This window comes from Lepisosteus oculatus, chromosome 8 (genome assembly GCF_040954835.1).
Source record: "Lepisosteus oculatus isolate fLepOcu1 chromosome 8, fLepOcu1.hap2, whole genome shotgun sequence".
NCBI classification, from domain to species: domain Eukaryota; kingdom Metazoa; phylum Chordata; class Actinopteri; order Semionotiformes; family Lepisosteidae; genus Lepisosteus; species Lepisosteus oculatus.
Genome location: NC_090703.1, coordinates 5,630,585 through 5,652,154, shown reverse-complemented (window position 1 = coordinate 5,652,154; position 21,570 = coordinate 5,630,585). Strand labels below are relative to the sequence as shown.

At 38.9% G+C, this 21,570-nt stretch overlaps 1 protein-coding gene across 1 annotated transcript in view; it reads left to right on the top strand.

Annotated features, from left to right (window-relative positions):
• Positions 1-21,570, top strand: part of scfd1 (sec1 family domain containing 1) — a 41,258-nt gene that overhangs the window by 13,736 nt on the left and 5,952 nt on the right. Inside the window, exons 11-20 of the mRNA XM_006632166.3 lie at positions 881-1,020; positions 2,577-2,667; positions 4,032-4,105; positions 4,243-4,324; positions 11,238-11,334; positions 14,068-14,138; positions 15,454-15,533; positions 17,474-17,536; positions 18,165-18,240; positions 18,706-18,759. Of these exons, the coding sequence (XP_006632229.1) occupies positions 881-1,020; positions 2,577-2,667; positions 4,032-4,105; positions 4,243-4,324; positions 11,238-11,334; positions 14,068-14,138; positions 15,454-15,533; positions 17,474-17,536; positions 18,165-18,240; positions 18,706-18,759 (828 nt within the window). The remainder of the gene's footprint in view (positions 1-880; positions 1,021-2,576; positions 2,668-4,031; positions 4,106-4,242; positions 4,325-11,237; positions 11,335-14,067; positions 14,139-15,453; positions 15,534-17,473; positions 17,537-18,164; positions 18,241-18,705; positions 18,760-21,570) is intronic.

Genomic DNA, 21,570 nt, shown 5'->3' with positions numbered 1-21,570 from the left:
ATTGCTTTCTAAGAATTTGGGTTCATTTTATTATTTTAATTCTGTTTTAGTATTTTAAAAAATATATACTTAGAAATGAGCAATATTTAAAAGAAAAAACTGTAAATTCTATTTTGTGGCTTTCAAACCTGCACCATAAGGAATTCATAATTACTTTAATTTTTGGGTTATGAGATCATAAAATTCCTGTTTTGAAAGTCTGAGATGTCATACTTCATTTAGAGTAGAATGATACACTGAAATGATTTAGAATTTTTATTTTATCTTCATCTTTTTGTTTCTTATAAAATTAGCTGGCATTATCATTTTACATGTAGGAACCATCACATCTATTACGTTCTGCTCTTTGGGGCTGAATAATGGAGCATGACTTCCAGGTTTTAAGATGCTGAGGCAGGATTCTCTTGTGAAATTCTCACTATATCACTCACAGTGGTCTAGGGTGCTGCTGTGCTGTTATCATGTGTCTGTATCTCTGAAGGATGCGATTTAGCATAATTTAGGATTAGTTTTTCTGCCAGCTACTTTGTTAACTTTTTAAAATAACTAGTATTTGGCTTCTTATTGACATTTGATGGATGATGGAGGCTCACCTCCCTTTCATTACCCCTTTCCAGATGGCCTATGAAAGTATTTCATACATGGGAGTCTTGCCAAGCCCCCAGTTTTCACTGCTTTCAAATATGATTAAATCTTTCTCACTTTGGTCATCCAGATTTACTTTTCAAGCTTTCAAGAAGTTATTGTGGGGAAAAAAAAACTGTTCAGTACAGTAGAGGTAGGCTGATAATGTCTGTGACTACAGGGGTGGGGCATTGCCTTTTCGTCTGGTGACACTGTGGGTGTGGTTTCCAGAATGACCACTGCCATGTCCTTGCAGGACTTCCACCTGAACAGGGTGAACTTGGAGGAGTCCTCAGGGCCCGAGGCCTCCCCGTCAGGCGCTAGACCAAAGAAGAAAAACAAGAAAAGCTATGACCTGACTGCAGCTGACAGGTTCTGGCAGAAGCACAAGGGCAGGTGAGATTCATACATCAGCAGCTAGCCTTTCTTTCACTTTGGCATCCTGCGAGGATTACGAATATATAATCAATTCAGCCTCTGAATCAATTTATTTTTAATTGTCATTGGAAGAATCTGTTTGATGCATGCCACAGGAGTACTTTGCCAAGCCATTTGAACTGAGATTTCTCCTTTTAAGCCATGGTGTTGATTAGCATTTGGATACAATCCTAACCGTTTAGAGCCCCTATAATTTCATGCCCTTGATTAAGTTGTTGTCAGTAATACTAGATGCCTGCCAAGTCATTTGTTTACCTAACAGCGCAAGTCTGAGTTTCACATTGTTTTCATAGGCTCTTGTAGCGGCTTGTCAACAAGTTTCTGCTTTCTGGAAATTTGTCATATTCATCTCATTTTATCCCTGCAAAGCATATAAAAACCTTGGAATTTTTTTAATCACTTTATTTCATTCATTGGCTAACCTTCATGGTCAAGGAATGTCTTGCATGACCGAGAAGGTGACTGATAAGGCCAATATGTGATCTGTACTCTCTCTTGCAAGCTCAGCAGGTCTCGTATTAAGAGATATCTGGCCTCCGGCCCTGCCCTGCCCTGCCCTGCGTGGTGAACCTTGCCTTCTCAATCAGACTTCTTTTGGTCTTAAAGCATTTTATTCCTTTCCAACTATTCTAATGGTGGATGGTCATAGCTTCAGTGTTTGTGGCGCCTGTTTGGAAGAGAACACTAATGCTGGTGTTCCTGTGCTCCCACTTGATACATTTGTTCCTCAAAGAGTGTTAGCATGTGAATCTAGACCTTCTAAGAGTCTCCTGTGTGTATTCTGAGTTTCACCCCCATACAGTATAGTTGGAATGACTGTATGGTAGGCAAATTAATTTGGTTTTTAGACATTGCAGTCCTTAAACACCTGCTTCCGTAGGTGACCAGGAGCTGCATTTGCAGAATTTAGGCAGCGCCGGATTTCTTGGTCAATATTAGTCTTCTGTGAGAGGTGACTTTCAAGGTACAGGAAGTCCTCTATATTCTTCAGGTACACATCATGAATCAGACCTGGCAGTGCTGTGGTCTGTGCATGTGGAGCTTGCTGATGAAGAATTTTGTTCTTCTGAGTGTTAAGTATAAGACTGATTCTCACATATGCCTTATCATCTTACTGGAATTCAGTGAGTGAAGCTGGGGTGGTTTCAGTTTTAGACACAAGTTATTAACAAATATGCACTCCAGGATCTTGTCTGCTATCAGATGGGGCATGATGTGCAGGAAATGTGAAAATAAAGCTTGGTGGCTCGTCCTTATTTGACTCCTGCTCAGACTTGGATGGAACCATTGGTGAGGAATGATAAGATAAGATCACTTTGTTGGCCAGATACAATTTTCTTGTATTAGGAATTAGTCTTTTTCGCATACCCCAGCTTGCTCTCCATGAGGACATACAAAGAAACCTTCATTTTTATGAAGAAAATGGATACAGATGTTGCAGTTTTTATGTAAATAAGGGATGGAGATATAAGGTGATATAAAGTTAATGGTAATGTGTTTGCTCTTTCCTGCAGTCCTTTCCCAGAAGTAGCTGAATCCGTACAGCAAGAGCTGGACACCTACAGGGCCCAAGAAGATGAGGTCAAACGTCTTAAGAGCATCATGGTATGATGGTGGTTGCTGCAGAATGCAGTGTTCTTGAATTATTTAAGTAATAATGAAGTATAACATCATGAGATTATAAATTCGCTTTATAACTAGTATCCAATACAAATCTGCAATGTTATGTATTAGAAGAACCAGGCAAGTATATGGTGGCTTAATCACTTTAAGGGATTTGGAGCCCACTGTGCTCTGAGACAGACAAACTGGAGGACAGGCTTTCTTTTTTGGCTAATGAAAAGCTCCGTCGTAGCTGCCCTCTGGATGATGGTTCACATTTATTTCAGCCAAAGGCCATTAAAGATTATACCAGTGATCTTTACGAGAATTAAAGCTGGGACAAACAAGAAAGACATTGAATCACTCGCACTTGACATCTCTGTTTTTGCTGTTGAGGAAAACTGGCTGTGCTTACAACTGATTATGGGTAATTAGAAGACCGTTTGTCTTGGTTTCATCACTAACAGTGCAACCTATCTGGAACAGTTACGCAACAAAAGCTTTATTCTGAAAGGGATTAATGTGGCTGCAATAAGCGAACTCATTATTTTAATACCTCAAGCATTTAAACCAGGTATTATAATTATTAGCATTTTCTGCCCATTGTCAGTGTTTGGAGCACAAACATCATCAATGTTTGTAGTTTCTTTATGTCCAATTTTTTAAAAACATGCATGAATTTTCCAGAAAGAAGAAAATATTGCATAGGTTAAAATGCAGAATGAAAAAACAGTATGTAATCATTATGTCATTAATACCCTCTATAGTCAAGGAAAATAACTAGTTCTTGTATCAGATCTTCAGAGTTTTCTTTTTAGATGTGCTGAAGAAAAGGCTGTTGATTAATTTTACTTGAACCAAAAGTAATGAACTACAGTAAGAAATAATATATAATAATAATGTAATAAATAATAACTAGAAGGCTAGCTTGTGAATGTAATTAGATTTCCATAAGCGTCCATCAGTCATCTTTGCAGTTGGCTACCAGTTAGGAGACAGGTTCTGACAGTAGAGAGGGTGGTTCACTGTGCTGTGATTCATTATTGGTCTGAATTGGCTGTGATTTTTTCTGGGAATAATGACCAGTTAATAAGGAATTTTGCTTTTCCACCAATATTAATTCAGCCCTTATTCTGCCTTGACCCCATATTTATAATGCTAATGGTAATGTTATTCTGTGGAACATGCATCTCTCCGTGACCTAAACATTCTGTAAAAGCTAGCCAATATTATCTATAACAGGAAGAAAGTTAATTGAAGAAAGTGTTCTCCTAAATAAAATATTATGCAGAGGGTTTGGAGTTCTCTTAGGTTATTTGCCCTTTCTAGATTTTATTAATTGTAGATGATATTCTTTTTTCCTCAAGGGCTTAGAAGGAGAGGATGAAGGAGCAATAAGTATGCTGTCTGATAACACTGCGAAACTCACTTCTGCAGTTAGGTAAGATTCAGCTGCTCCACATCTGTATGACTGTTGTTAGCTTTAACAGTTTAGCTTTTTTTTTTCGCAAAAGAGCTCGAAGGAATTAAAATATTTTAATTTCATTTTCTGACTCCTCACATTTGCTTTCTCAATAGTTCGCTACCTGAGTTGTTGGAGAAAAAAAGACTGATCGATCTTCACACAAATGTTGCTACGGCTGTATTGGACAACATTAAGGTAAATAATTACAGCTTGTTGCTAGTATGAGCCAGCAGGGTCAAGCTCAAGTCTTGCATCATACAAGGGTGTTTTTAGCGATTCCATATTCACAACGGAATGTTTTATTTTCCACAATAGTGACTATGGATAAATATTCAAATTTAAAGTCCTTTGTAGGATTTTGAATCTTTTCAAGTTTTTTTGAGCTGCGGATACCTGAACAACTTTTAGAGAAGAACCAGACCAGTAATACATTTTAGTATGATTTTTAATGCCACATCACTCTACATGTTTGGTCAAGATCGTGGAACAGCGAACAGGAAATATCTGCTTGCCAAATGGCCTCTCCTTGGCAGCCATTTTTTTCTGTGCAGCACCTGCTGTTGGCTTCTACACAAAGACTGGGAGCTCATAGAAATGAAATTGGATTACACTGCTACTGAATGGGACTCTTGTCTGTTTGGAGTTCATCGTAACTACAGCACTAAGAACTGGAAATAGGGCCTCTGAGCGTCTGCTATAGACATACAATATTACCAGTGCAGTTTATATAAATCCTACAGGGGGGTTTAATAATATAAACTCTTGTATCATCCTAATAAAGGGCTTTTGTAAGACCAAGCCCCAGTGTGCTGTGCTGAACATATCAGATTTTCGCTTTTTTTGCAAGTTGTTCATATTTTCCACACTGGGTGCTGATCAGATTATGAAATAAATAGAATCTAAACTGCTGTCCCTAGTGCCATGCACAATATTTGAGAAACTCTGAGCTAACTGGAACAGTGTGTTCTGCGACATGGTTCAGGGTGAGGGCGTTGAGTTAAAGGACCAGAGCTGCTGAGCACATGGCCCGGCGCAGCGTGGCTGGAATCCGGGGAGAGGAAAAGCAGGCTGTCCGTATCCCTGCCAGCGCAGCTCACCTTCCACCACCTCCGCGTCTCCCTGGGGAGACAGCTGCCATTCTGCGTGGGAAGCTCTTTTTCCTTATAGCTGATCTTTTTTTTTCCCCTATCTGCGTTTTTTTTTGTCCTGAACACTGTTGCCAGCTTCCCCTTCCTCAGTGGGAATTTCCTGGAGATCTGTCCTGGTTTTCGTATGCAGCGCAAACACCATAATCCTGGTCGTATAGACGATACTGCTCTCTTCTTACTCTCCAAGGCATTATCGGTGGCGTTTAGTATTTTACTCGCTTATGCAGGTTTGCCTGCTGCTAGTGTTTGTCAAAGCCCCATCTCAACAGTGCTCTCATTTTTATTTCGGCTGCATGCTTGCAAGTTTCTTATTGCATTGGACCAGCTTGCAGGCATCTGCCTTTTGCCTGCAGCTTTGCCATATGCTTTCTCTTGCAGGCTGTTTGCAGACCGCCATTTGCTTTGTGATTCTCAGCTTTGTAAGGGGTGATGGGATGGCGCTGAGATTTTGGACCTTCTTGTTCAAACAGCCCAGTCAGTCCCTCTTCCTGATCGCTTACCATGAACTGTTGCTCCCGGTTGATCCACTTGATCCTGTTGACCTCCCCCATCATCTCTAATACCAGCTCTTACAGCCCTGTCTCCAACCGCCAATAAGGGTGATGGGTTTTCACACACTTTTTGTTCTGATAAGCTCTGTCTTCTCATTAAGGAGTGGATAGAGATAAATCCACTTTTCTCACTCTGCCATTTTGGTGTTCCTCTTTGGGACAAATGGTACCTCCCATAGAGCCTATTATCTTCAGGTGCCATTGTCATGTGTTTACGTTTGACGCTCTCGAGAGGAAGTTATGCAATACACTGTATGCTGCTGTCCCTGACAAGGGATCTGTTGGCGTCAGCATTAGCGTCCCCAGTCAGCTAGGTCTGTGTGCAGTGTTGGGATAAGTTACTTTTAAGAATGACACCATTACAGCGACAGTTACTCGTGTCAGGGATTACTTTTTTCAAATTAATAGGAACTGGAGGAAATTGCTTTTAAGAGGTAATGCATTATTTTACATAGCAACTATACACACACTAGATGGAATACTGTTGCAGGTGACTTTTTATATCCCTCCCCCGCAACGTATGTTTATAAACTAATCCTTTACACATGTAACTTGTAACTAGAATGTATTACTTTTTTAAAAGTAACTTTTCCAAACTCTGTGATGTTTCTTCTTTGTGACTGTTATTTCTAGACTGGTGTCTTCCCTCACATGTAAGGTTAATACTGTCTACTTATGGTTCCATGGCTGCTCTCCAGATATTTCTGTATCTGTCTCAAATGCGAGGAAACCAGAAATGAATCTCCTGCAGACGGACCTCGACACATTACTGGCACATAGGCAGCGTAAAGCAATCCTTTCTATTGTCATCTCCAAGCCCAAACTGGCAACTCGTGCTTCTCCAAACTATAAAACTTTCTTTATTGCATTTTTCTTTGTTTGGGTCTTCATCAGACCCTGCATATACGTGGGTTGGGCAGTGAGTGTTGAAATAGAAACACTCCAATTGCTTTGGAGCAGACAGTATAAAATGTCTGTCGTGCTGTGCTTTAATAAACTGAAAGGTGAAACCTTAATCAGTAAGAACATTGCAGTATACTGTATATGTAACTGATAAAGGCACTGTGAAAAATATACTATAAATGACAGATTGAACTGTGTGGTATAAAGTGTTTTTAGAATCAGAAAATGGTTATATGCAAGAGTATTATTACACAGTTTAATTTTAAATATTGTGTATTTCAGTTAACACTTTCTTTATTGTAGGTTTATTATCAGAGTGACAAACCAGTGTTATTTATTGATACCATATGATTTTGAGGTGGGGGAGAGACCACACACTTTGAATAATTTGTATTTGGAATTGGCAGGACTTTTTCTGTTTTCTTCGAGGCTGTCTGGTAAATAGATTAAATGAAATTAATTTGTTGTCCAAACGAGTGACCACTAGAGGGCGTTTAAAATAGCTGTTCCTGCTCGTTTATGGCAGTGAAAATGAGCAAGACCAGTGCTGTTCACTTCTGGTCCTATAGACCCACGGTGCTTGACTGGTTTTCATTCTTTCTAACTTGTCAGTTAATTAACTGAGCACTCACCCTAACTACCTTCTCCTTTTGCAGGCTTACAAACTATTGTAGAGGTCGAAATATGCCACCCATAAGTTTAGATAACGGTTTAATACAAATAACAGGGCTCTTCAGGCATGACAACCAGTCAGACAGTGGTTCTGCTAGACCAAGAACTAAAATGACTGAGCTAGAGCTCACCAGCCCAAAAAAAAAAACTCAGTATTAAACTGTATGCACAACATGCATAAAGAATGTTTCCCCTGTTTTTATTCTTAATGCAAACTCAGACATCAAATTAATATTAAAAAGACAAACGATTTCCCCATGGGATTTGCAGTTGTTTGGTATATTATGTACACACCAGGCTACATAGTTGCACACATGTTTTAATGATCGCTTAAATATACAAGTGTTTTTGATGTCCTTCCTGTGCTTTGAGTACCAGCAGCCAATTAAGCTGTATGGCTTCCAGATACATACCTGTAAAGATACCCCTGTATCTTTTATTGCTCAGCCTATCATAATGGACACATAATGACACTGGAGTTCTGGAATTTCTCAGAATGCTACTGTTGGTCTAATTACGTTGTTCCTAAAGATTGTATGTACAGTACACCTTGCAGTGTTTAAAACATATTAAGTTATGGGAGAAGGTGTCATTCTAGTCTGTCCTGGATGTTTTCTCTTAGTTATATTGAGAGGAGAGGTATACTGTTTTCTTTTCAGTGATTATGTGCATATATGTGTGCACATGCAGAATGAATTATCTTCCAAGTCTATGAAGAAATAATGTACTTACTGTATAACACACTGATCTCATTTATCCTAGATGCACACAAAGGCAGGCGCCTCAGCAGATAGGGTGACTATTTCCTTATGGTGAATTTTGTAAAGAATGAGACATCTGCCTTGTGTTTACTGAAGCATTGGGTAGCATTTTAGTACAATCTGTCATATTTAATGCTGAGATATTTGAAAAAGACTTGCATAAATAGCCCACTTTAATTTGGTTTCAGTGAGAGTGTTTATAATAAATTATGTCAAGACATGTTAGAGTTTGAGAAGAAAGAAACACTTGTTTGGAAAGAGCTCTTTCCCTTCGGTGGTCCCTCAGCTCTTTATTGAAGCCCCAAGAAACGACAGCTGAAAGTGCAGTACGCTGAAAGACGGTGTACCCATCTGATACAATCTAAAGATGGGAAGTAACCGGATTACATAAGAGAGACCCACGGCCATCCAGATGCACAAGTTATCCATTGCATTTAATTTGGAAAAAATGGTACATTCATGAATCTTGGCAGCATCTGTGCTACTGTGTTAAGGGTCACTTTAACATTTCTTTTATGGCAGTTCAGTTCCATGATCCTTCTTCTTATCTAGCATTTATTTGAAAATAAAGTCCTGCTTAACATGTACATAAACTCATAAAGGCAGGATTTATGATGGGAATGTTTAATATTATAATTATTTTGAATGGATCATTTACTGTAAGCCTCAGGATGTGACCTTAAGGCCTCCTTAATAACAATATGCATAATCAGTAAAATGCTCAGTTGTACACTTAAATAGACACACTGGCAAAAATTATTTGCTTGCTTTCTCTAATGTTTGCTCAACCACTGAATTGCAAATTGCACGACAGTCATAACCCTATGATGCATTTGATCCTTTAGGAAGAGCAGGTATGACATGGGAGTGTTTACATTTATAAAACATTTGAAAATGTCTTCCAGAACGCATGTATTTGGACAGTGATCAAATCTAATTTAAACATTTGGTTATTCAGATATGTGAAAGTTTTTCTACATTATATTGATATATTATATATGAAATGAACATTTTCATCCACTGATACAATCACTTTAGATCTTCCCCTGTTTCCTGCAAAAATCGCCTTCTCAGCTGTTGACTTCAGTGTGTTGCACTAATGTAACCACTGAGCTGTTTTCCAGTTTATTTATCAGAAGACTGCAAAAACCCTTAGGGGAGTGTTTTTGATCTGTGTCAAAGGGGATTCATTGCATTCATTATTTTTTCACCATGTGAGGGTTTGCAGCAGTTCAGGTAGTTCAGCCTAGCTGAGATGCATCAACAGCAGAAGGGTTGCTTACTCTTACCAGGTAATTGCCCCAGTAGTTTTCCCTTAAAGATTGAAATAGATTTAAAAAGTAATGCAACTAACAGATTCCAGCAAAACATTTTTATACAAAAAAATATTGCAGCCATTATATTTAAATACATAATGTTTTCATCATTTTAATTTGGCCATTTCCTGCCTCCCATCAATAACTGTCTTTTCTTCTTTGCAAAGTCATCTCTCTGCGTTAAGGTTGCAGTGTGTCTTTGTACACCTGTTGGTACAGTCCATGATGATCCTGGACTAAGTTGTAGGGATATTTTACAGTTTTCTACAGGGAATAACATGCAGGGAAGCATGCATTTCAAAATCATAATTTCCTTCCAAAAGCCATTTTCACCTGAGCACTGAAGCAGCGGTCGTCCTATTTCCTTATACACGTTTTTGATTTTTTTCTTCTCACTTCTCAAGATATAACATAAAAAGAGATCTCTCATCCCATTTGTCCTTATTTAAAATATAACAGTTGAGGATGCAGTGATATTTCTCTATATGCAGACCACCAGGAGCCCTGCCTTCATTGCTGTGCTATTTTCAGGTTTATTGTTTAGTGATAATGGAGCTGTTGTTCTGTTGTGAAGTGGAGGGTTTTGGAAACGTCTCTTCATAAACAGAACAGAGATCTCACTCTCCATGCCTGCTTTTTAGATTTCCTGCCTCACTGCTGTGCTTTGCCGCAAGAGCTCTTATTACTCTTATATCCCACTGCTCCTGAACACAGTCTCTTTTCTTAAAGGTTTTGCTTTGGCATTCCCTTCTATTTCAGAAATCCTCAAATTAATACTGCTCAATTTCATAGGGTTTGTTTTCTTCTGATTTACAATGCAACTATTTTTGATGCACAAGGAATTATGTTTTGTATCCTCCAGCCACTTTGATCTCCTGGCAAAGACGGTTTAAATAGCCTTTCTGAGAACCCTTGAAAGAGAATAATGTTGAATTGTTCTGATAGACACACTGATCAAAAGCTTTTGACAGTCAGAATCTGGTGGGAAGCATTCTGATACTGTAGCACCCAGCTGCAGTAAGGAATAAGAACAATATGTAAACATGAAAGCAGATGAATCTTTCATCTTCTGCGTTTGCGTTGTCATAACTTAATATCTCTCATGCAGTCATTCCTCCCATCGCATCCTTACGAGCTTCCTCAGCTTTGTCCAGATGACTGTTTAAGTCAATCAAACACCAAAATTTCAGTTAAAGGCACAGAAGACAGTTGTTTGGAGCAAATGATCAAGCGGATACCATGACAATAAGCTTTAAAGCACAAGCTGACACTTGTTTAAAATGTGTTGACTCTACATCGGTTGATCCACTCCTTATATTAAATCAGCACACACTGATAAATCTCATCTCATAAACACTTCCACAGCAACATCATTTCATATCAGAGAGTCTTTTTCAGGCTTATCCAGGGCTTATCTCTGTGCTCTGTGCTCTCTTTCTGGGATCACCATCTGCCTATAATCATCTGGGTTCTGCAGAGCCAAAACCTCTGGCAGAAGGTTATGTGGTGCCAGATGTGTCAGATGTTACCACTTCTCTTCACCTCCAACATGAAGCATGGACTATGGACCATGTATCTTTTTTTTTCTTGGTTTGCTTTGTTTTTTCCGTTTCCCTTTATTTGCAGATCGGCCAATGTTGAAATACAATGAAGTACAATGTTGAAAAATATTTTCTGTGGTGGTAGATTGTTTTTTGCTTCTTTGTTACAGTTGTTTCAGCTGCTGAAGTGGTATCTTGATACTGTTTATTTTGCAGACACGTAAGCTTGATGTGTATTTTGAGTATGAAGAGAAGCTCATGAGCAAATCCACCCTAGACAAGTCTCTGCTGGATATGATCAGTGATCCAGATGGTAGGTGTCGTCGGTTTTAATATGTAACCTTACACCCAGAACACTGAAGCTACTGTGCCACTTCCCCTACACGCTGGCCATTCAAATTCTGTTGACTATTTCAGATCAAATAGGGGCTATTTATATATCTGAGATGGAAATAATGAACAATAATGCTGTCATTTTTCTTATACTGTGTGATCCTTTAATATAAGGAGCATGTTAAGTTAATGTGTCCCACCTGCGTTGTGGTGTCAAATGAAATCCTGGAACGTTTTCTCTGAAGTCTAGGAGGATTTATGGCTTTGTGTGAATTGCATTTGGCTCCAAAGTCCTGGTGAATTCCAGCCAAAGTGTTTCCTTACTGGTCAATACGGGAGGGCGAAAGAAACTTTCTTTCATATCAAGAACTTGCACGAGCAGAAAGTGTTCAGATTTCTCACAGGACATGCCCATGGTAGTGGCAGTCTCCAGACAGTGTTTCCTGTCTGAAGAAACAGTAGCTGAATTTTATTAATTAGAGAGTCATAGACAGTTGGCGCTGTGGTACCACTCCACAGTCTGTCAACTGTGTTTTAATAATGTTTGCTTCCATAGTTACTGAAGTTTCAGAACAAACACAGAAAATATTTGCATGGCTGCCATAGTTAAGGTACTATTAATTCACTGTGTGTCTCTGAGGTATAAAAAAGTAGGTTATTTTATTGGGCCTTCATAGTTACAGGTGCTGTTTTACTGTTCTTAGTTTGAATACAGTGTGCCTAGGCTACTGAAGTTTCTAAGCAGATTCTGGAATTTACATAATTTTGCCATTTCTCCTAAGATGGAAGTAAAAATTAACTGATACTTCCCCAGGATTCAGAAGCTTTTAATCCTGGCTCTCTTTGAATTTTTTTCAAAATGTAGAGGGTAGTGCAATCTGAAAGCTTTTAAAAAAAATTTGAATACCACATTGCCTCGCTCAGCACTGAGGGATGTATTCCAGAAGAAGTAGCGCTGTGGGAATCGGCTCTATTAAAGGTATTTATAGCCTGGGTTTAACGGGAATCCATTCCCAGGAGCGCTATTTCTTACACATGAGCGACGTATGAAGGCTGGACTGGGGTATTGTTAATGGTGTTGCTGATATTTTTACCACAGAGGAGAATTTAAAATCCAAGGGGTTTATTTGAAAATGATTGTTCCAGAAGAAAAACATCAGATCTAGCAGCACACCGATTCATTCAGCCAGAGCTCGAGTGGATAAGTTCTCTGCTCCCGAGGCAGGAGGTTGGAAGGAGCTACACCTGCCAGGACTGGCCAGGCCCTGGCTCCTTCTGGGGGGCTGAGATGTTCTCAGATGAGCGATTACAAACCACGCCAGCTAAGTTGTAACCATGTGCATCGTGCCACACTCTTACTGGCCACACACTCATTTTTCCTTTGCATTTTGCCTTTAGCATGAGTAGCAGCAGGATAAGCAATTGCAGCCTTTGCTGAGTGTGTTCTGGGTGTTTCCACCCTGCCTGTGTGTGCGCCCCAGACAGGCACACATTCTTTTATACAAGTGTATATGGAGCCCTAAGATGAAGCAGCCCTAGGCAAGGCGTTATTGTATCAAGGCGTGTTTTCAACCCCCACAAGAGCAGAATTGAAATTCCAAGGACTGTAGTTTCTTATTTAATGAGCAAATACAAATATAAAGATATGTACTTGCTACTCATTATGTTTTTGATAAAATTAACCATACTAATGTTCTTTTTTTTGTTTTTTTTTTTGGACCAGAGAAATCCTAAGTACTTTAATGGTACTAGTGTGGTACCTTAACTAGTGTGACTTTTTGAAAACTTCAATATGCATCATTGTCTAGATGTCAAAAAAGAGGTGTTGAGAGGTTTCACTGCCTATCTGCTGAAGGAGCATGCCTTCCTGGCTGGCATTTATTGCTGTTTTACTGATAATAGTGTTTAGTACCATTTTCCAAAAGATAGCCTGTAAAATGGTCTCTTCCTTATTGGACTGTATACTTTTACAAAAGAATGAAATGTAAAGTCTAACAGTGAATTTGCAAAGTCACAACACTTCTGATTTTTGCATCTATTGCATCTGCATCTATTTTCTGGTTTAGGCATTCTGAGATGAATTACATGTCATATATGTCTTGTAGAAAAAGAAGGGCATACAGTAGTGATCTCAGATTAGAGGTTTATCCTTTTTTCTGTTGGTTCTTGTGTCCCATCTGTGGATGAAACTGCGTTTGTGTGAAACATTGTTTTAGCAGCTTTGTTTTCCCTGTTAGCCATTCTTCTCTACAGAAACTTCCTCTCCACTGCCCACTGGACCACATTAGCAGCTGCAGAATGATTGTCAGTCAGTGTCCATTAAGCTCATTAAGATCCGTTCAGTAATTAGAGAAAACAGACTTTTAACCATGGCAATTACTGGTCTCTCTTGCAAAAAATTCCCTCTTTCTCCCCTTAGGCCCCCATTATTTCAATCCCATTTCTCCATAAGGACGTGGGAAAGCAAGGAGATAGATTGTCATAAGTTCCTGTTTTCTATTGTGTTGCCATAGGAAAACAATCCATGGCTGGTTTAAATAGCAGGTGGGGAGGAGAAAGTATTTTGCTGGTGACAATGTTGTGATCTGGAACACTTAATACATATTCTGTGTTTTTGAAACAAGGCATTGCAAGCGCCTGTACACGGTAATCTAAACATATCATTGCTCAGGATAAGGACTCTTTAAAGGGTGTGTGCTTTGTCCTCCCACAGCTGGAACTCCTGAAGACAAAATGAGGCTTTTCCTGATCTACTACATAACATCCCAGCAGCCTCCCACTGAGGTACAACTTTTAAACCACTTACGCTCCTCAGTTGTTCAGTACAGGCACAGCAGGGGCAAGCGTCACCCCCAGATCTGCAGTGCAGCCCCCCGATAAGTGCTGGCTCGGCATTGTTGCCGTCTGAACATTATCATGTTCATGGTGCGATTGAATAAACATTCTTATCCATTAATCTGTCTTGTGAAACTATTTTCCTCTACAATCTTCATTTCCAGTTTTCTTTGAAAAAAGTTACTGTTTTATTATTTTATTTTTAAATGATCTGACTGAAAGAGTATGCATAGCAACAATTTTGAAGCGCTTAACAATACTTTGATTGTTTTCTTTTTTTCTGATCTTTTCTGTGTTTATATGAAGGTGAATGTCCTGCAAATAAAGCACTCATATGGAGACTTTATTTAACAATTTGCAGTGAGTTCTAAGTAACAAATGTGCATGTAACTTAAAAGTTACAGTTACAGTTCTAACAATGTCTTCTCTTTCAGGAAATTTCTCATTAGGAATAAATGAAGTAATAGATCCATATTAATTAAAACATTTTAATCACTTTGAAATGATGTACATCTTTTTGTAACATTACAGCAATAGTTGCAAAGAATAGAAAGAGACTTTTAGCATGTTCTCTTTCTTGATGGTGTAACTGTGGTACAGTTAAATTTAGTCATTTAGAGAACGTTTGGAAAAGAAACGGGCAGCTCTCAAAGACCATGAAGCAGGCGATTTATGCTGATCAGTCAGTTAGTGATTTGGGGGCCAGGACTGGAGACCCCAGCTGTAGAGTGTTATTTATTCTTCCCAGCAGTTTTCTTTTACATGTGCTGTGAGGGCTAGTGTCCTTGTGTTTTGTCTTTCTGCTGGGTAAAACGGCTCATAATGTAAAGTGATGTCTTGTTGATCGATACTGTGTTGTTGATCAACAGTGTTGTTGATCGATACTGGGGCTGATTGTCTCTTTAGGTGGGTATCTGGCAACTGAAGTCAAGCAAGATCAAAGGAGAAATAATATGGAACATGTAAAATAATATCCTATTCCCTGTGTTGCACAAGAGCGATGGGCTGAACTCCTGAGAATGAGCCCTCTATTTGTTTTGTTGCAGTGAATTACTGCTTGCGATGCCAAATTTCTTTTCCATTCTGAGTTAGAAGCGCACATTTACACAGCACATTATGGAACATTTATTGTTGCTTCTTTGTAACTTTGTAATACTGCAAACTAAATGTGAATCAGTGAAAGAATGTGAACCCACCTCTAGTGTACCTGAACAGTTGCCTGTGCCTTTGAGTCTGTGGCCATGACTGAGTGGGTTTTTTGTAGACTGATCTGGAACAGTACAAGAGGGCTCTGACAGATGCTGGATGCAACCTTGCTCCACTAAACTACATCAAGCAGTGGAAGTAAGTTTGCTCAAACGGCTTTTTGTTTTCCGTTCTTCTCTCGTGTGTTTAGTTCCGTTTCCAGTGTGTGCGAGCGTTCTTGTTTTACTCTTCTGAATTGAGGTCTGAGCAATTTGTGCAAGTTGAAGTTGGTGAGACTGAGGTTCTGCAGTAGCGGTGCCTGTTCAGCCCCAGACATCAGCTCCAGGTTCAGACATCCCCCTCCCCTCCCCAGGCATTTCCAGATCAGCTACACGCTATACTGTTGTAGCTTATGTGTGGCTCAGGTCCCTGAGCGAAATAAACAGGAATATTTCTGTACCTGTATTCTACAACTCCAGGCCTTGTGGGACTAGTAACAGCTCTGTTTTCCGATTGTTTATCACTTCCCTTTTTCAAATTCAGAATTTGATCTCACTTTCTCGTATATAAAACAGGCGCCCAGCATTCCAAAGCAATTAAGGCTGTGACTGGTTTACCTGAGGATTATTTTACAGTAGATTAAAAAATTGAAAGTTTAAAAATTGAAATAATTTCAACTAGATCTTTGCTGTTGTCATTTAGGTTTATATCATCTGCATGTTAACTAATATTCACTACTTAACTATTAAAACTAAGTGTATTTTCAGCTTTTATAACAGCATCAAAATGGTAATCCGTTTTACCATTAAATTAAGTGCTACTTTTTTGTGAAAGGCAATCTACTTTTGTTAGAATTTCGATTATATACTGTATTAATATAAATAAGAACAGTATACAACAAATTACTACAAATAAAGACCGTATTCTGTTGAGCATCTGAACAGAAAGTTCTACTATGCAATGTTACACAACTATACTTTTCTTAGTCATTATACTCTGTTTTATGTTAGGCTAGCTCATAATTTCCCTTGGCTTTTCTTTGAATACTGATGATCATTAATGGCATCATTATAAGAACATGGGAACAGTTAAAACGGCCCAGCTTGCACATTTGGTATTTAGTAGCTAATTGATCCAAGGATGACATCCAGCCCTTTCTTTGAAAAAGCCAAGGTATGTTCAGCAGTAAGGTTTGGAACATTGTTCTATGTTTTATTGTGCATTCTGAAGAAATCTTCTGGGCTTTTAATTTTTAATAAGTGGATCAGGTCCCTTCTCAATCTTCTTTTTTCAAGACCAAGATGATTTGGTTCCTTCAGCCTGTCTGTGTAGGACATAAACCCCCAGAAGGTATCTGGTTGCTATTCTCTGGACACATTACAGATCTTTCTGTAATGTCTTTCTATAATGTGGTGACAATAATTGTACACCATATTCTAAATAAGGTCTTACTAGTGCATTATACTGTTTTAGTATTATTTATTTTAAACACACTGAGGATATATACTCTTTTAAATATATATCCTAACATTTGGTTAACTTTTTATTGCTTACTGTGCCCAACATGTCCCATTTTGTATTTATAGTTTTATTTTGCTACCTGCATACATAATCATGCAGTTGTCTATGTGAAATCCCAACTACCAAGAGCTTGCTCAGTATTGAATTTGATCTAAATCATTTTGAATTTTATTTCCTAATTCTATAGTGTTTGGTAATTCTCCTAATTATCTGCCAACATGACAAAATATACCAAAATCTAGATCATTGATATAAATTGGGAAAAGCAGTGGTCCTAGCACAGATCCCTGTGGTACTCCACCAATTGCATCTCCTTAATTTGATCATTCAGCCCTTTGTTGTAACTCTGTTTCAATTTAAACACGCATTATTATGAATTGCAATTCTGCAGACAATGCTTCTCCAATCCAACACTTTACTTATTTTGCGGAATATGCACAAAACATATTTGCTAGTTTTCACACTGTAATATTAACATTGATAGCACAATAAAATGCATCTTTTGAAAAGTTTTCAAATTTATTAAGTTATTGTAAGCACCAAATGTTAATAAGTCTATTTCTGTGGCTTTTCCCCAGAGCGTTTACCAAGATGGCTGCCACACCCGCTAGTTATGGGAACAGTGGAACTAAACCAATGGGGTAAGACATTGGCTTCACTCAGATCAGCGAGTAAGGCCAGTGCCATTAACGTCCTCCGAGTGCTCTGTCTGCTGCAAGCAATTAGGAGTCTCTTGCCTTATTTTTTCCACACAGCCAAAATCAATCGACTAATGGAATCAAACGTTTAGTAAGTTAGGACCTTGTTTTTTCTTAAACTCCTAAAACAATCATCCTACATTGGGAAGTAGTGGGCTTTGTTCCATGTTCCTGTGCAGCATTCTGTCCCAGAGCTTGAAAGCTCTGAAGGCATCCTGCCAGCAAAGTTCATACTGGTATAGTTTATAGAGACTTGTAGTTTATTAACTACTGTTATGGTTTATAGTTTTTTTTTTCCAGTGTGTCTGAAATCTTATTTTTGAGAGACTCACAGCACAGCCTGTTCTTGGTATCAAATGCTTACCTGAAAACTTCCTGTTGACACTCTGGCTGCATGACTGTGCCAGCTGATCAGTATTTAAATATTAATCAATTCATGGCACCCTTTGTGTTGTTACAGGTGTTTTCATTCTAGTAGCATGAGTTTTACACACACTTCTCTCTCATCTAATTAAGCAGTTTTGTAGAACAGAGCCAATCAGTATTATTAACTCTCCTGTCTTTTTCTTAGCCTAATTTCAAGGGTAATGAATACAGGCTCCCAGTTCGTCATGGAAGGGGTGAAAAATTTAGTCCTGAAGCAGCATGTGAGTAGTGTCAGAGGAGCTGTATTTTTCCACCCACAGCAAATGAAGCTTTTACTTATTGCCGTAAAATTACAAGGAATGCATGGTGTCAAATCTGTTTTTGCTATACTGTGCTGATAGTTCCTAAATAATAATTTTGTTCTGCCGTCACTAACAGCCTCACAGGTCCTGGATCCTGAATTTCATTCTGACACTGTGTGGAGTTTGCATGCTCTGCCCATTCTGCTGTTGGGTTTTTCCAGGTGCTTCAGTTTCCTCCCCTATTCCAGTACCACACTGGCTGGGTGTATTGGTTGCTCCAACCCTGACCGGACATTAGCAGCCTTCAGACACTTTGTTGATTTTGTTGCTTGTTTTGATCTGGTGTTTAGATGTTGGTGAAATAGACTGTGTGTGTGTAAGTGTTTTAAATTTGCAACAGGCAGCACAAGTTCACCCTGACAGTTTACCCTTATTGTTTTGCAGAACCTGCCAGTGGCTCGCATTCTGGATAACCTAATGGACATGAAATGCAATCCTGTAAGTTTCTGGAAGTTGTTGTGCACTGCGCTCCTGTGTGAAAGCAAGCCTTCTTTTGCACGTGTGCATAATATTGGATATTAATACGGCTCTTTTAGCAATTTGAATGAGAGAGTGATGCAAGATTTCCATGAATTAATTCGCAAAGCAGTAATTCTTCAATAACCTCTTCATTCAAAGAGTGAATCTTCCTATTCGTCAGTGCTGATCATGGCCTGCTAATGACTTTCTGTAACAAACCTAATTAAACATAATTAATGAAGTGGCAAATTCCTTATTATTCTAAATGTACTAGTTATCAGGGAAAGGCTATTCCATGTAATGTATAGAGCAGAAAAACCCCAAAAAGACGGTCAGTGAAGTCTAGGAGCTCATAGTATGGTACTGAAGCCATTTTTTCCTACAGGAGTGCCCAGTGAGACATGTCAGGAGCCGTGCTCAAAGCAGCAGAATCTTTCATTAGCAGTTGTTTGTTTATTTTACATTTTGAGCTTAGCAGATGTGTGGATGTGTTGTAATGGGTATTTTAACCTGGCTGCTGTGAAAAACAGAAAAAAAGTTGACATATTACTAAAAATCAAAAATCATTGTACTGGGAATTTAAAAATATTTCAAAGAAAAACTTTTTACTAGGTTGAGGCAGTTAGTAACCCCATTTAGTGAGTAAATGAAGACATTCAGCTTGTTATAATAAAAAAAATCATTTTGGTTATCTAGTGTTGATTTTTGTGCAAATAATTCAGTAGAAACATCGGGGCCTGTTCTTTTTTTGAAAAAGCAAATGCTGGTTAAAACTGCTTTTGAGATCGGAAGCTGGATATCCAGATGCCCCCAACGTAGGATAAAACAGCTTTCACTTGTAAACAAGCATAAGCAAATTAGAATGAGTAACAGATGGATACTTTATTGATCCCCTGAGGGAAATTGCAGATGTTATGAATTATAATGTGTTAATTAGTTTGGTTAAGGAACTCCATTTATTTGGAATTTTTTAAAGCTGCTATAAGTCGGATGTTTCACATGCGTTCGAAGGCTGTCTGCTGCATGCACCTTGGCGTTTTGAAAGGTCTGATTTTAGATCAGATCCTTTAAATGACAACACCCCTAGCCACCCCCCAGATTTTCTTTCTCCTTTATTGAGCTGGAATTCCAAAGCAGTAATGACTATTTCCTTGGCCAAGCAGTGTTCCCCTTAGATAAATAAGGATATCATTTTTCACAGTGATTTCTTTAACAGCCAAGCCTTTTTTCAGCTCATACAAGGCTGCATTTTCCAAGTTTAGGTTTTAGCAGAAAAGAGCAGCTGTATTCTTTAGGCTTAATTTTATGTAGCACTTGTATACAAAGCGTCTTACATTGGTACCACTTTATACAGGTGGCATTTTACTGAAGCTGTGTGCGTGAAGTGCCTTGCTGAGGGCTATAACCTCACCTGGGGTTTGAACCCAGAACCTTCTAGTTACAAGATCAAAATCTTAACCACTGCTGCACCCTGCTGCTCTGCTTTTGTACTCGTCAGTGCATGTCAACTGATGTTATTTAACCACAAACAAGGTGGTCTGTCTGTGCAAAGGGGCTTCCTTCATTCACTTACCACCTGGGAGAGGGTTTAGAAATATAATGATGCACTCCTTTTTGGGGGAGGGAGGGCATATCCATGTGAACTGTGGCATTTCGATGAGTTATAACTGGAATTAGTGGGAAGTGGATGTTCATGAATCCCATGACCTACACAATGGTTAATCCAGTTTGTATGACAACACATGACAACTGTTTTATACAGGAGTTAAAAGTGTGGTCTTTGGAATGCTGTGTTGGACATTTAGCTAAGCACAAACAGCAGCCCAGATTCTTATTTACATCCTGTTTTTTGTGAACTGGTAGGAACTTAAAGCAGTTCACGTGAACCCAGGTTGTAAAATGTACTTGTACATAAACATATGCAAGCGTTTCAGCACAACTAATAAAGAAACCACATCAGGTCAGACTTAGTTGTTGTGGTAAGTGTTAAGTCATTGGTGTCTCTCAGCTGAAACAACATGATGTTTGTAACCTCAAAAAAAAAAAAACCTCAATCTAAGCGTTTCGGAAAACTGACACAGTTGTTGAATTCCCTCGCCGTGAAGTTTCCATTAAACCTTTCTTGAAAGAACATGCATCAGCCTTTAGTCTTTCAGAGTGAGAAAAATGGGAGCTGGAATGAGTTTTTCTAAGGGGAACTCTTATTTATTACCAGCATGGCGAGGCCGATGACGATTGGCAATGAGATTTAGACCTATGTGGAGAGCTCTGTGGACCCTTTTTGTGCATGTCTCTGGTGTGATTTGTGTGTCACCTGCAGAGACAGCCCTGCCAAAGACGTGTTGCTGAATGAATGCTGGCAATGCCCAGGTCCCTGGTGATCAGATTCCTTATAAAAAGCAACATCAATCCATTATAGAAGTTGAAGATGCTTCTGAATTCTCTTTCTGTTTTTCTGTTTAATGAGGGGGGGGGACTGTTTTGGAGAGCATAGTGTGTGCTAAAATATCAAGTTTCTGACTGAAAATTATCCTAAAAGGTGAGTTAGCTGTAATGATGTTATCATTTTCTCAGCTTCTGAAATTACGGCTGCCTACACAATGCATGGATTGTTCGTCCAGGACGAGTAGAAAAAGCACAAATTCAGCAGCTTCCTAAATCCAGCGACCCTGCAGCTAAATGTGATCTGTCGTGTTTTGTACCAAAACAATGCCATTCTTCTCCCAGTTTAATAAAGCCAGCTCAGATTTTATATCAAAATCTGCGTTTCGACAGTTAATGCAGGTCTGC